Source organism: Lampetra fluviatilis, chromosome 47, assembly GCF_964198595.1.
Source record: "Lampetra fluviatilis chromosome 47, kcLamFluv1.1, whole genome shotgun sequence".
In the NCBI taxonomy this organism is placed as follows: domain Eukaryota; kingdom Metazoa; phylum Chordata; class Hyperoartia; order Petromyzontiformes; family Petromyzontidae; genus Lampetra; species Lampetra fluviatilis.
The window spans coordinates 401,331-414,040 of NC_136321.1; the positions used below are offsets into that span (position 1 = coordinate 401,331).

The 12,710-nt window shown below is 46.5% G+C and overlaps 1 protein-coding gene across 2 annotated transcripts; it reads right to left on the reverse strand.

The window, feature by feature from the left end:
• Positions 1-615: 615 nt before the first annotated feature.
• TK1 (thymidine kinase 1) lies at positions 616-9,265 on the reverse strand. 2 transcript variants are annotated; one of them, XM_078877162.1, is made up of 7 exons: positions 9,097-9,265; positions 7,273-7,304; positions 5,783-5,896; positions 5,335-5,428; positions 3,040-3,129; positions 2,665-2,784; positions 616-1,751 (listed from the first exon to the last, which is right to left on the reverse strand). In XM_078877162.1, exons 1-7 carry the CDS (start codon positions 9,151-9,153, stop codon positions 1,560-1,562), a joined length of 699 nt encoding a protein of 232 aa, XP_078733288.1. In that variant the 5' UTR covers positions 9,154-9,265; the 3' UTR covers positions 616-1,559. The 2 variants fall into 2 exon arrangements, with proteins under 2 accessions (XP_078733288.1, XP_078733289.1); XM_078877163.1 differs by lacking the exon at positions 5,783-5,896.
• Between the last annotated feature and the right edge of the window lie 3,445 nt (positions 9,266-12,710).

Consider the following 12,710-nt stretch of genomic DNA (forward strand, 5'->3'; position numbering starts at 1 on the left):
CACCCTCTCACTGATCTACTCAGTGGCAGAGTAACTGTGCCTCAGCCTGGTCCAGGAGCTCGCACACAAAACTCCTAGATGCACAGTTGAATAACGCGATGCGCACCATAACTCTCAACCAGGCACCAATCACTACCCTGGGCACCCTGTTCTGGCAAACATCCTGCCATTACATATCGGAAGACTTGCAAACTGTAGAGTTTACACACTTTTTTGCAATAACCTACTCATCAAACAAGACCTCAGTCATGTACCCCGCCGTCAACTCAAGCCCAGATCCCCGTTCTGGGATCATGCTGCTGTCACCATCCGAGGATCTCACTCAGATCCAGAAGAATGGTTGCAAACAGTGGAACACGGACATGCAGTATAAACACCTCCTCATTCGAGACAAGCATCACAGCTCCTGGTTTTGACATTCCTCCTCAGACACTGGAGTAATCAGAACATTAAGAGGCTGATGTGCACATCTCCATCATGAATGGCAATCGAAGACAAACCACAGTGAAGTCGAGTGTGGATCTACACACCGAACGTGGAGTGGCACTGGAACACCAAAAAACCTCAAACACTCAATCCAATAGCAATCCAGAGAGACGGCTTCTATATGCAGGTCAAAGTAGTTTGTTTATTCTTTTTAAAACGACAATGTTCGTCATTGTCCATATTTAGTAATAAAATATAGTACGTTGCGTCAATATACGAGTGCTAATATTCCACCCGAATGTACCGCATCCCACACCGATACTCAGACTCGCACACTCACGCAACGCTCGCACATCTAATAAGCTCGCACTCACAAAAGTAACGTCGCACACACCCGGACTCTCACACACCCAGTTACTCTCACTGCCCTTTTCCCATCTGCACGAACATCAAAGCACAGAAATAGGAATAGTGCCAGTGCACGTCTTTGGTGTTGTAAGAAGTGCCGGCGTGGTGTGCTGGCATTCCCACAATTGATATACAGCCTCAACAATTTATATTTATTGCAGACTGTTAGAAATCATCATTGATTTTTGGATTAGGCCATGCAGTGAAACCATTCACCACCCGACACAGCCAAACAAATTCATTTCACAGCATGCAAGCGTTTAACGACGCACCTTTTGTTTCAGCTCACTTACCGGTGAGTTAGAAAACTATTCTCACAGCCAGATTTAACAGCGATTAGATAAGAAATTACGTTTCACTTGAAACTGCATCAAGTATTCAGGACAAGTGCCAGGAATTCAGAATAAAGATCCAGGAAGTGAATCTGACTGATTTTTTGGATCTCTTCGTAAAGATGCTTGGTTGAGAGAATTGTTTATCGGCTTACCGGCGAGTTGAGCCAAAACAATAACTGGCACGTCGTTAAATGCTCGTGCACCACATGACAATTACCGATTTCTTAATGACACACAAATGTGGCCAGATCATTACATGGCCTCAAGTAAAAAAATCAGGTACGAGTGGCAGATATAAAATGGTCAATGTCTGCCTCCTTCTGAGGAGTGCCGTTCGTACTGCGCGACAAAGACGGCAGGCGCTCCCCTCTGGAGACCGGCGTGGCACCGCTACGAGTTGTGAGGCTGCAGGGGGAAGAGCTGCCGAGCCGGGATGCGTGATGACAGTGCCGCCTGCGCGGTGGCGCCGAGCGGAGTCTCGTTCTCAGCCGGGAGCTCTGACAGGAGCGCCTCCTGCTCCGAGTGGAAGTAGCAGAGTCTGCACAGGGACATGTACTTGTCCGCTCCTCCTATCACCTCCACCTGCACAAAAAGAGTCCACCGGTGTTGTTAGTTATCACCTATTAAGGTCGGCGCAGCACAGAAGGTGGCGTGGCCGTAACCACGCCCAGCCAGCTTTGCCTCCCCACTGCTGATGTTGTACACACTGCACCAGGTACTCATATGAGGCCGAGTCGACCTAGGGGAGGTCCAGGACTGGTTCAGATATAGTAAAACCTTGGATTGCGAGTAACTTGGTCTGCGAGTGTTTTGCAAGACGAGCAAATTTTTAAAATAAATATGAATTTGATAAACGAGCGAGGTCTTGCAATACGAGTAGTATGTATACGCTGTCTGCTGAGTGTCACGTGATCACAACTGATATACGAGTGCTTTGGATAAAAAACACGTTTCCAGAACAAATTATGCTCGCAATCCAAGGTTTACTGTATATGTTACCGACGTTGGCTGTGAGCAGAAATCGAACTCGGGTCACCGGTTTACATAGCACCGTGTGCTAATCACTACGCTCACGCACACTCTCTCTCAATCACACCTCACACAAAGATCCCCCATGCAGCCTTTTTAACCGACTGCTCAGAAAAGTGCTCTTCGTGAGCACCTATGAAAGCTGGCACGGCACATGAAGGGGGTGGATGGCCAACACCACGACCGGCCGCCTTTATCTCCCTATTGGCAATATTTACCCATCACACCAGGTACTCATCTTGATGTTGAGTCAACCTCAGGGATGCTCAGAACCAGTACAGATAATTGCCAATGGTGTTTGCTTGCCGGGTTCGTAGTGCAGTGCATGAACCATTACACTACTGCTCCCCACACTCACACACTCCCTCTCAACGCACATGCACACAGGATACCCAATCACAAGCACATCCGTTGCACGGTAAAGGGGAGTGAAGGAAGAGCACAGTGAAGGATCTGAGAGCGTTGCCTGTGTCTCGGAGCCCAGGCGCTTGGTGTAGGCCGCCTCCTTGTAGCAGCGCATGCAAACAGCGCTGAGCTTCACCACACTCTCTGCAAGTGGTACCAGCGCCAGAACGTCTCCAAACGCCTGCCTCACACAGACACAAAGACAAAAAAAGTTCCCCCGTATAGCCTTTAAGAAACTATTGGGGCAAGTGCTGTTAGCGACCACCTATGAAGGCCAGCAAGGCACCGCGCACACACACGCACACCGCCCCGTGGAGCCTACACAGGCCGAATTGATCGCGGTGTTTGCTGCTTGGTGTTTGCTAATCAGTAAAAACTTAAAAGTGGAATTTTGGATGTTTGATAATTTTTCAAACCGGGGAGCGGGGGCACAAACCTTGCGCTGAAATGTTCCATCGAGGGCCGCAACGATGACAGTCTTTCCCAAGTTCGCCATCTCCTCGCAGAACTGCACGCAGTCTGGGAACTGTGGAATGGCACGCCACGTGTCAGAACTCTCTCTCGCTTGTGAGGCGTACAAACCAGGGCTCGCCAATCGATCAGGGCAGCAAAGTCGACTCCCATGCTGGGAGATCGAACACGGCGACCTCTAGATCGCAGTGCACTACTTACCATCACGGCATGGCAGTAGCATGTGCTGCGTGTTAACTGTGTCGGCCTGTGTCTTGTTACCGTGCTGTCCCGTTACCATAATGTCCATAGTGTGGCAGACTCATGGAGCCTTGTGTGTACCGTATTTTCCCGCATACGCATATACCCCACAAAAATAGTTTTTGTGTAAAACAAATTTCCGATAGCCCGCACCTCCATATACCCCGCATGCATTCATATCTTTAACGTTTTTACCGCAGCTTAATTCCATCATATTAATACAAAGTTTACATTTGTAATAGATGCCACTATAAATTGTTAACATTAAAATCATAACGTGCACAAAGAAAACAAACTAACCGTAAACGAGTGAACTTAAAACAGTAAATAAGTAAAAAAAGTAAATATCCAATAAATAAGTAACACATAACTGGTAGATAAGTACCGTAAGTAAGCGTACTGTTAGGCTTACCAGCATTCGACCTCATCATATTACAGCTACTGGACCGGTAAATACCCCTGTAGTTTTAGCACTGGTAGATTGCGCACTGCGCAGACAATAGCGGCACTACGGTAACGCCATTGTCTCCTGGCAACAAAGCTATTGGAAGTTTGAAACAAAGCTCATGGTCGCGACTGTATAGTGCTCAGCCAATAGCAGCGGCCTAAGGGACTCAGCAATTATGATTCCGTGTCTGGTAGACGCTTGTTAAGGCCCTTCCCATTGTGCAATCCATAGCCTATCCATAGCCTCAGCTGAAACTTTTGCACCCCCCTACAGCCACTGAAAGTATTATGGTAAACAAAGTGCGCCCACTTCATACATTGTCGTTTTATTGTACAAACAATTCGAATAATTTAAACCGTGATAACATGTGCAATTTTAGTGTGAATGGTTTATTCAGCAGTGCTTTAGTGTTGCATAGTAGATAGTCCTACCATGAAAACGTTTAACGAGTTATGACATGTCACACATGTAAAATATGTTTGGGATAGCCCGCACCTCCATATACCCCGCAAGGTTTGTTTTGTTTGTAAAAAGTGGTATACCCCGTGGGTTATATGCGGGAAAATACAGTAATTGTGTGTGTGCACGTGTGTATATGTGGGGAGCAGTAGTGTAGGGTTAGCACGCTGCGCTATGAAGCCGGCGACCCAAATTCGATTCCTGCTCATTGCCAAAACCAGTGACGATATTATCTGAACTGGTCATGGGCCTCCCCAAGGTCGAATCAGCCTCAAATGAGTACCTTGTGTGGTGTGTAAACATCACCACTGGAAAATTAAAGGGCATGGTGTTGGCCACCCACCCCCTCGCGTGCCGTGCCGGCCTTCATAGGTGCGCCGCAACGGCACTTGCCCCAACAGTCTGTTCAGGCTATATGGTGGTTCTTTGTCTTTTATATGTGTATATGTATGTGTATACCACACGGAGTGGGGAGCAATGCAGCAGTGGTTAGCACGTTGTGCTGCGAACACGGTGACCTGAATTCGATTCCCACTCGCAGCCAACATCGGGGACGAATATCTGAATCGGTCCTGGGCATCCCCTAGGTCGACTCAGCCCCAAATGAGTACTTGGTGCGGTGTGGAAAAACATCGCCACTGGGGAGACAAAGGCGGCCGGACGTGGTGCTGGCCACCGACCTCCCCATGTACCGTGCCGTCCTTCATAGGTGCTCACTAACAGCACTTGCCCCAACACCTGTGAAGGCTATGAGGCATCTTTGTCTTTTGTACCACACAGGCCCACGGGAGTGAAGGGGTGGCGCATGGGACAGCGCATTGTGCAATTAACCCAGCAACCCGAGTTCAATTCCTGCTCACGGCAAACATCAGCAGCAAATATTTGAAATGGTACTGGGCCTCCCCTAGGCAGATTGAGCCTTATAAGAGAACCTGGTGCGGTGTGTAGACAGCGTCACCAGGGAGATAAAGGCGGTCAGGTGTAGTGCTAGCCACTCTCCCCCTTTTATGCCATGCCAGCCTTAATAGGTTCCCACTAACAGAACTTGTCCCAAAAGCCAGCGTAGACTACACGGGGGATCTTTGTCTCTGTGTCGCAGTGTGTGTTACTCACGAACTGGCCCTCATCAATGCCAATGACGGAGCAGGGTAGTGCGAGGGAATGAATGTCGTACAGACATGACGCCGGGACAGCTGCCATCTCATATCTACACAAACACAGAATAAGACAGACAAATACACAGAATCAGACACAAAGACACACATAGACACACAGAGAACGTCAGATACAGAAACACAGAGAGAGACAAACACACACACAGACAAATAAAGAAAGATATACAGAGGCAGACACACAGAGTGAGAGACAAAGAACATACACAAAGACACAGGGCACAGACTAGAGCAGTGAGTTCTTGGCTCTACAAACCACTTATAAGTAGCATGTGTGGTTTGGTGTGTGTGTAGCGAGTGTGTAGAGTGTATATAATGTGTGTGCACGTATTGGTCGTGCGTGGCGAGCCTGCTGTTATAGCGTGTGTGGTGCGTGTGTATGTACGTACTGGTCGTGTGTGGCAAGCCCACTCTCCGAGTAGCGCGTGTCACGTGCGTATTTGATCAGGAGGCACTCGTGCCGTGTGACACGGAAACGGCGCACACGTCTCAACAACTCCGTGCTGCGGGAAATCATCACAGCAGCAGCACCACAGTAGCAACATTAGCAGCAACATCAAAGCAGTATAGCAGCATTACAGCATCACAGACCACGGCAACATCAATGTTCAATTGAGCATGAAATCACTCTGACTTTGAATGCATTTCTGACACTAATACATGATATTCATACACATTCGTACTAAATTGTACCGGGTCTTCTCAGCCAGTTATGCCCTTCCTTCTGTATACAGTACTTGCAAAATGTGTGCCACTTTGAAGGAACATCTTCGCCAGTTTGAAATATGTAGGCTGGCCTGCCTGCAAGTCATCCTGGGTTTATAACCAGACTGGATTGTGTGAGATCCTTGAAAGATATGGATAGAGCTCCATCCATCAGTGAGCTTCTGCAGCAGGCAAGGATGCGTTGGCTGGGTCATGTAACACGCATGCCCAGCCACCACATGCTAAAGCAGCTTCTATTTGGCTGGCTAGAGGGCGCTATAAACGGGCATGGGACAGGCTGGAGGAGAGGTGGGTTTAATGCGGTAAAAGGATGTGGAGTTCAGCAGAATCGCATAACACCTAGGTCTGTCCCGTGACCTCCTGCAGGCAGCGAGCCTTCCACATTTGACATGATACCACAACGTGCACTTAGCCTGGCACTAGTTCCATGGCCACCACGTAGTGGTGAATGGCGGCTGTGGCTGTTGGTGTGGTGGTTGTTGCCCATGAGGGTTGTGTCCCCATGTGTAGATTAATAAAAGACAAATCCAGTCCAGTTACAAAAGCAAACAGTATTTAGTTGAACACATAAAAACATCTTCAATTCGAGTGTTTGTTTTACTGTTGGAACGTTATAATATATAAAATTCATCGATTAACAGTATTACAGTGCATAAACAATGAAAGTTTATTTCCCAGGAAGCCACACTCAGCCTGAAGAAATTTTTTTCAGGAGCCAATATCAATGACATTCTGTGTGTGTGTTTAGCTACATGAGAAACTAGAGAAAAGCCAGAGGAAACCCATGCATAACAGGGGGAGAACGTACAAACTCCACACAGAAGGCACCTTACCTTCTGTGTGGAGTTTGTATGAGTCAGCTTTTTGCTGAGGCGCGAATATATATCAACCACTCCGTCACCACCCGGCCACCCAATGTGATTAAAACGTAATCCACTTAAATACAAAAGTACGAAATAAAATCCAATATGGGCGCTAAAGTTTCAGAGTCAAAAGCCACCAGATGAAATATCTATAGCTAGCCTGCATTCCTAATGCCATGTGAAAGAGATCATCCTAACAGCACCGAGGCCAGGGCCGTGTTGATGAGTATTGGCCTTACTGGGTTTAAGATCTGCTAGCGCAGTTTGTGTCGAGAATGTGCTGGGGTTACCTTTTGCCAGAGAACATGGGCCCGAAGATGACCTGCAGGGCACAGCACGCTGCGTGTTAGCACACTGATGCAGTCCCGTTCATCGGCCAGCATAATACACAATGGGTTACCAGTAACGTGAGTCTCGGTGTTACTGATCAGGGTTCTAACTTCCTAAACCGGTGGCTTTTGCAGCCGAAGACAGCGTCATGCAGGATGATTCAGTCGCGTTGTGGGCCAAATCGCATCGCCGAATCGTCAAGACTCACCTGATGATGAATGCTATGACTGATGATGGATTGTGGCTGATGATGGTGAACTACATGAGACTATGACTGATACTCTTTGTTTTTTTCGGTAAAGTCACGTAGGTAAAAAATAAAATTAAAACAAATAATTCTAGATTTGAAGCTTTCGTGACTGCAAGGATTCATATTCTTAGGTTTTTTCCGGTAAAGTCACGTAGGTAAAACATCAAAATTAATAAAAAAATAACTTTACCGAAAAAACTTAAGAATATGAAAACAAATAAATTAATTCACGACGTTTCGGAAGCAACACAAGCAACCATCATCAGGTGTGACTGTTCCAGCAAAATTACTGAAGCGTAGTCACACCTGATCATGGTTGCTTGTGTTGTTTCCGAAACGTCGTGATTTAATTTATTTGTTTTAATTTATTTTATTTTTTACCTACGTGACTTTACCGAAAAAACCAAAGAGTATGAATCCTTGCAGTCACGAAAACTTCAAATCTAGAACTATGACTGATGATGGATTGTGGCTGGTGGTAAACTATATGAGACTATGACTGATGAGAATAGGTTTTCCCCTTTTATCTGGCAACAAAACAGGTGTTAAATTGTTAAAACACCAAACTGAAACATTTTACAAGAAATCATGTCTGCATTAACCACAATACTTGTGGTCAAAATGCAAACAAAAAACATACTCTGATAATATATGCATTGATGATGGATTGTGGCCGATGATTAACTTTATGAGATTGACGGATGGATTCTGGCTGATGATGAACTATATGAGACTATGACTAATGATGGATTTTGGTTGATGATGATGGCAAACTACTGTTACTATTATGTATGATCGAGTGACGATGCGTTTTTTTTTACTTTCTGACCGACACTACTGGACATCTGTGAAAAAAGTATAATAGCTCATTGGATTATTCCAGTCTAATTAAAGATTATCATTCTCTTCATGAAGTCCTAGGCTAGGTGGATAGATTGCCTGTGGTTAAGTTCACTCATAACCAGGGAGACAAAGGTGTTCTGGATTTGAAGTGGTGCGATGCGGGACACGAGGTGGACAGATCTCCACTTCTCTCGTTGCAAAGTCAATAAGAATGTCTTGGGTCCTGTTAATCCACTGCTGGATGAAGGCCTCCCCAGACCTACATGGGTCACGGGAGGTCTTTGACCATACTTCACGCTGGTCAGTCCAGGTTGGATGGAGGGATGGGGCGGTGATAGATGGGTTCAGATGTCACTCGCCACTGATGTTAGCCGTGTTGACTGTGAGAGTGAATATATGAGTGTCTGTCAATTACGGGTTTGGGCTTGAGACAACTCCACTCGCGGTGCTCACACAGCCTCACGGGGAGAGTCAGAGCGTGAGAGTGTGAGAGTTAAGAGCGTGAGATTGAGAATCAGTGTGAGATTTATAGAGTCACAGTGAGAGTGTGAGCATCAGTGAGAGTGTGAGAATCACTCGTGATAATCAATAACAGCGTGAGAGTCAGAGTGAGAGAATCACGAGAGTCAGTGACTGCGTGAGAGTCAGCGTGAGAGTGTCAGTGAGTGAGAGGTGTGGATGTGTATGTCACCTGGATCTGCCCCTTCACTTTGAATGGAGACGCGGCGTGGATGGGAGTCGCGGCCATGGCTTCTGAACAACAACAACTTCACCCACAATCTCTCCTCTCCCGGCCTTTCTCTCAACAGGAGCCTATGGCGCGCTGCGTTGCCCCTCGCAGTTTTCGCGCCAAATGCCGCTTCGCGTTTCGCGCCCCCCCCCTCGTCACGTGCCCACGCGGAGACCGGCGGAGACCCCGCCCACGCCGAGACCCCGCCCACGCCGAGACCCCGCCCACGCCGAGACCCCCCCCTCGTCACGTGCCCACGCGGAGACCCCGCCCACGCGGAGACCCCGCCCACGCGGAGACTGCGCCCACGCTGAGACCCCGCCCACGCGGAGACCCCGCCCACGCGGAGACCCCGCCACACGGAGACCACGCCCCCTTACTGGGGGCCATTCACATTCCTGTCAACCCCTTATCAGTGTCCGACCTTATCACGGATCAATTCAGACCTCATTGGTCACCCCGTGGCCTTTAGTCCATGGGCCCAGACCAAAACATCACTTATTGGTACCACCTGAGGTGTCAAAGACGAGTCATGATTTTTGTAATCCTCCATGTGTGTGGGACATATTCTAATATGATATCCTTTGGGGCCGTCCATAAATGACGTCACGCACCTAGGGGGGGAGGGGGGTCAGACATTTGTGACGATATGTGACGAGGGGGGGGAGGTTTGAGAAATGTGACGTCACATGAAAATGCGCAACTTTAAATAAATATAAACAACACGTTCTATACTCTTTGGTTCTTTCGGTAAAGTCACGTAGGTAGAAATAAAATAAAACAAATCACGACATTTCGATCGCAACACAAGCAATTTTCATCAGGTGGAACAACCACAGCAAGAAAAATGCTGAAGGAGGCGAGAGAGCTGCCGTGGCAAGAGGTTATATAGGTAAGAAAGGGGGGAGGCAAAGGGGGAGAGAGGGGGTGGGGGTGTGGCAGGGGAAGGGGGGGGGCGTGAACGCTAATTAAGTAAAATTGTTATAACAACACTAATTTTGATTAATATTCATTATAATTTTTTATTATTATTTCAATATATTAAGGTCACCTTTTATTTTTAGTATAGATTATATTATGTTAAACTTAAGAACCGGAAGTCAAACTACGTCACACCTTTATAGAGAAAAATACTTCGTCAGGAAGAGGAAGTGCAAATAAAATGTGAATGCAGTCGTTATATTAAAACGCTTGATAAGTACTATTATTCCTGTCATAACAATCGACAGAATTTTAAAGCACGCAATTGTTTATTAAATAATATTTTAAATATCAGAATTTAATTTCTATACTATTATTATGTTACTATAACATTTATGATAATATAGAGAGATAAGTTTTTAGGTACAATGATATCAGTCATTTTTGAGCATGGAGGGATAATGAATCATGGAGTACCTACTAAATATACGTCATTCAGCAAGTGTACAATAGCCAACGCGTCCTCCATGATTAATTATTCCTCCATGAAATTTTAGTTCTTTGTACCCAGAAAATGACGTCATGCTTCTTTTCGCCATTGTCCGACTATGAACCATGAGTGACTGAATTTTACAGTTTAGGATCTTTAATTTAACTACGGAGTTCCCTTATAGAAATGCATTTTTACAGGTAGGAACAACAGTCCCACACTGCCCACCAGGGATTCGTTGTCTGTCTGTTGTGCATAGCCACGCCCTCGATTTGTATTTCATAGAGCGCTTCGGGCGGGCTCAGCACCACGTGATGCGCCGCCCCACGCAGCTTTTGCCGCGTGACACGGATCGCACGAATGCGCTGTCTAACCAAGTTCTGACCTGCCCACTCCGAAGGAATGTGTTCAAGGGAGACCCGGCCAGCAGACAAATCAAAGTACTGTATTCCACAATTGAACAAATGAGTAAAAACAAAATATCCAGAGGCACGTTCAGTTCAATCGATAAGGCACTTATACTGGTAGGAACGAAGTGGACCAGCCTACAATAGATTATATCGTCCGTCCGTCCATGTAGCAACATCGCCCCCTACTGCAAACACTTGGCATGACCCTACAAAAACCTTTAGACTCAGTGACGCTTTCCTGGCTAAACAAGTGTAACATTCCCTTATAATTCCCTCAGATAACTTTTAATTAAAACATTTAAATTAATGAGGCTTTCCTGGCTAAACAAGTGTAACATTCCCTTATAATTCCCTGATATAGCTTTTAATTAAAACTTTTAAATTAAAATTTAACTCACAGCGCCCTAAAGCCTACAGCTAGGCCTAAAGCCTCGAACTACGCCTCAAACTCTCCCTTCGTATCGTACCCCCGCGTGTGTGCAAGGGAGTTAATGTTTAACAATGTTACATTCCCTGATGCTTTTAAATAGAAACATTTAAATTTAAAGCTTTTACATAAATAATAAAAACATTTACATTTAAAATTAACTCACGGTGGCCTAAAGCCTACAGCTAGGCCTCAAGCCTAGAACTAGGCCTCAAACTCTCCCTTCGTATCGTACCCCCGCGTGTGTGAAAGGGAGTTAATGTTTAACAATGTTACATTCCCTGATGTTTTTTAATAGAAACATTTACATTTAAAGCTTTTACATAAATAATTAAAACATTTAAATTAAAAATTAACTCACAGCGGCCTAACGCCTACAGCTAGGCCTAAAGCCTAGAACTAGGCCTCACACTCTCCCTTCGTATCGTCCGATTCGGTGTAGCAACATCGCCCCCTACTGCAAACACTTGGCAGGACCCTACAAAAACCTTTAGACTCAGTGGGGCTTTCCTGGCTAAACAAGTGGAATAATACATTATGTTTATATTCTTTGGTTATTCGTTCCTACCAGCCCACCCCGCAGGGTCCTGTTTAACAACATGATTTACAGATGGTGATGGCAGCGAGGCTAATTTGAACGTTTTCGTGTGGACCATGTTAAAGAGAAAAAAAACCGTTTAAATCACTTGAGTACACAACTCAATCAACTCACGGCCTGGTATCGGGACCGTGATTGCATTAACGAGGCGCGTGCCAGTAGCTTGGCTCATGAACGGCGCCTCCCACAATGGACGCGCGTGCAATGAGCGAATCTTCGCTGTGATTGGCTCCCGATGATTGGCCTGGAGGGGAAGATGGTCGGAGGCACGCGCGCGTAATTCTGTCACGTGATGTGAGCTCCCTCAATGGACTCTCAACATACTCATTTGGGGGTCGTGATTGCGTCTATGAAGCCCTAGCGCGCGTGGCTGGGCTCGTTAACGGAGTCTCACGCAAAATAGAAACGAGTTCAGGAAGCGCCACCCATCCAATTAGTGAATCATCATACTGACTCGCGGTGATTGCCTTCTCCCTCCGACCCCCATGATTGGCCAGGGATGGGAAGGCAAACCCGTGTGATTGTTCCACGTGACGTGCGCTCCCTCGATATAAAGTAGGGAGCAGACTGCACACCGCATCTGCTCTTCACGGGGCTGACTGCTTTTGTAATTGGTGAGTGGGGCGGGCTACATTGCTGGATTTGCTGTTGTGCCCCTTTCCAGACCATGTTGGGTGCATGTTGGTTGTCTTTTTCCATACTTGTATTTAACTTTGTGCGTGGTCGGTT

Excerpts from the sequence above, each read along its gene's own strand:
- TK1 (XM_078877162.1), bottom strand. The coding sequence starts at position 9,153 with ATGGCCGCGACTCCCATCCACGCCGCGTCTCCATTCAAAGTGAAGGGG. Across the intron at positions 5,429-5,782 it reads GGGCTTGCCACACACGACCA|ATATGAGATGGCAGCTGTCC; the intron begins GTACGTACATAC and ends GTGTTTGTGTAG. Across the intron at positions 2,785-3,039 it reads ATGGAACATTTCAGCGCAAG|GCGTTTGGAGACGTTCTGGC; the intron begins GTTTGTGCCCCC and ends TGTGTGAGGCAG.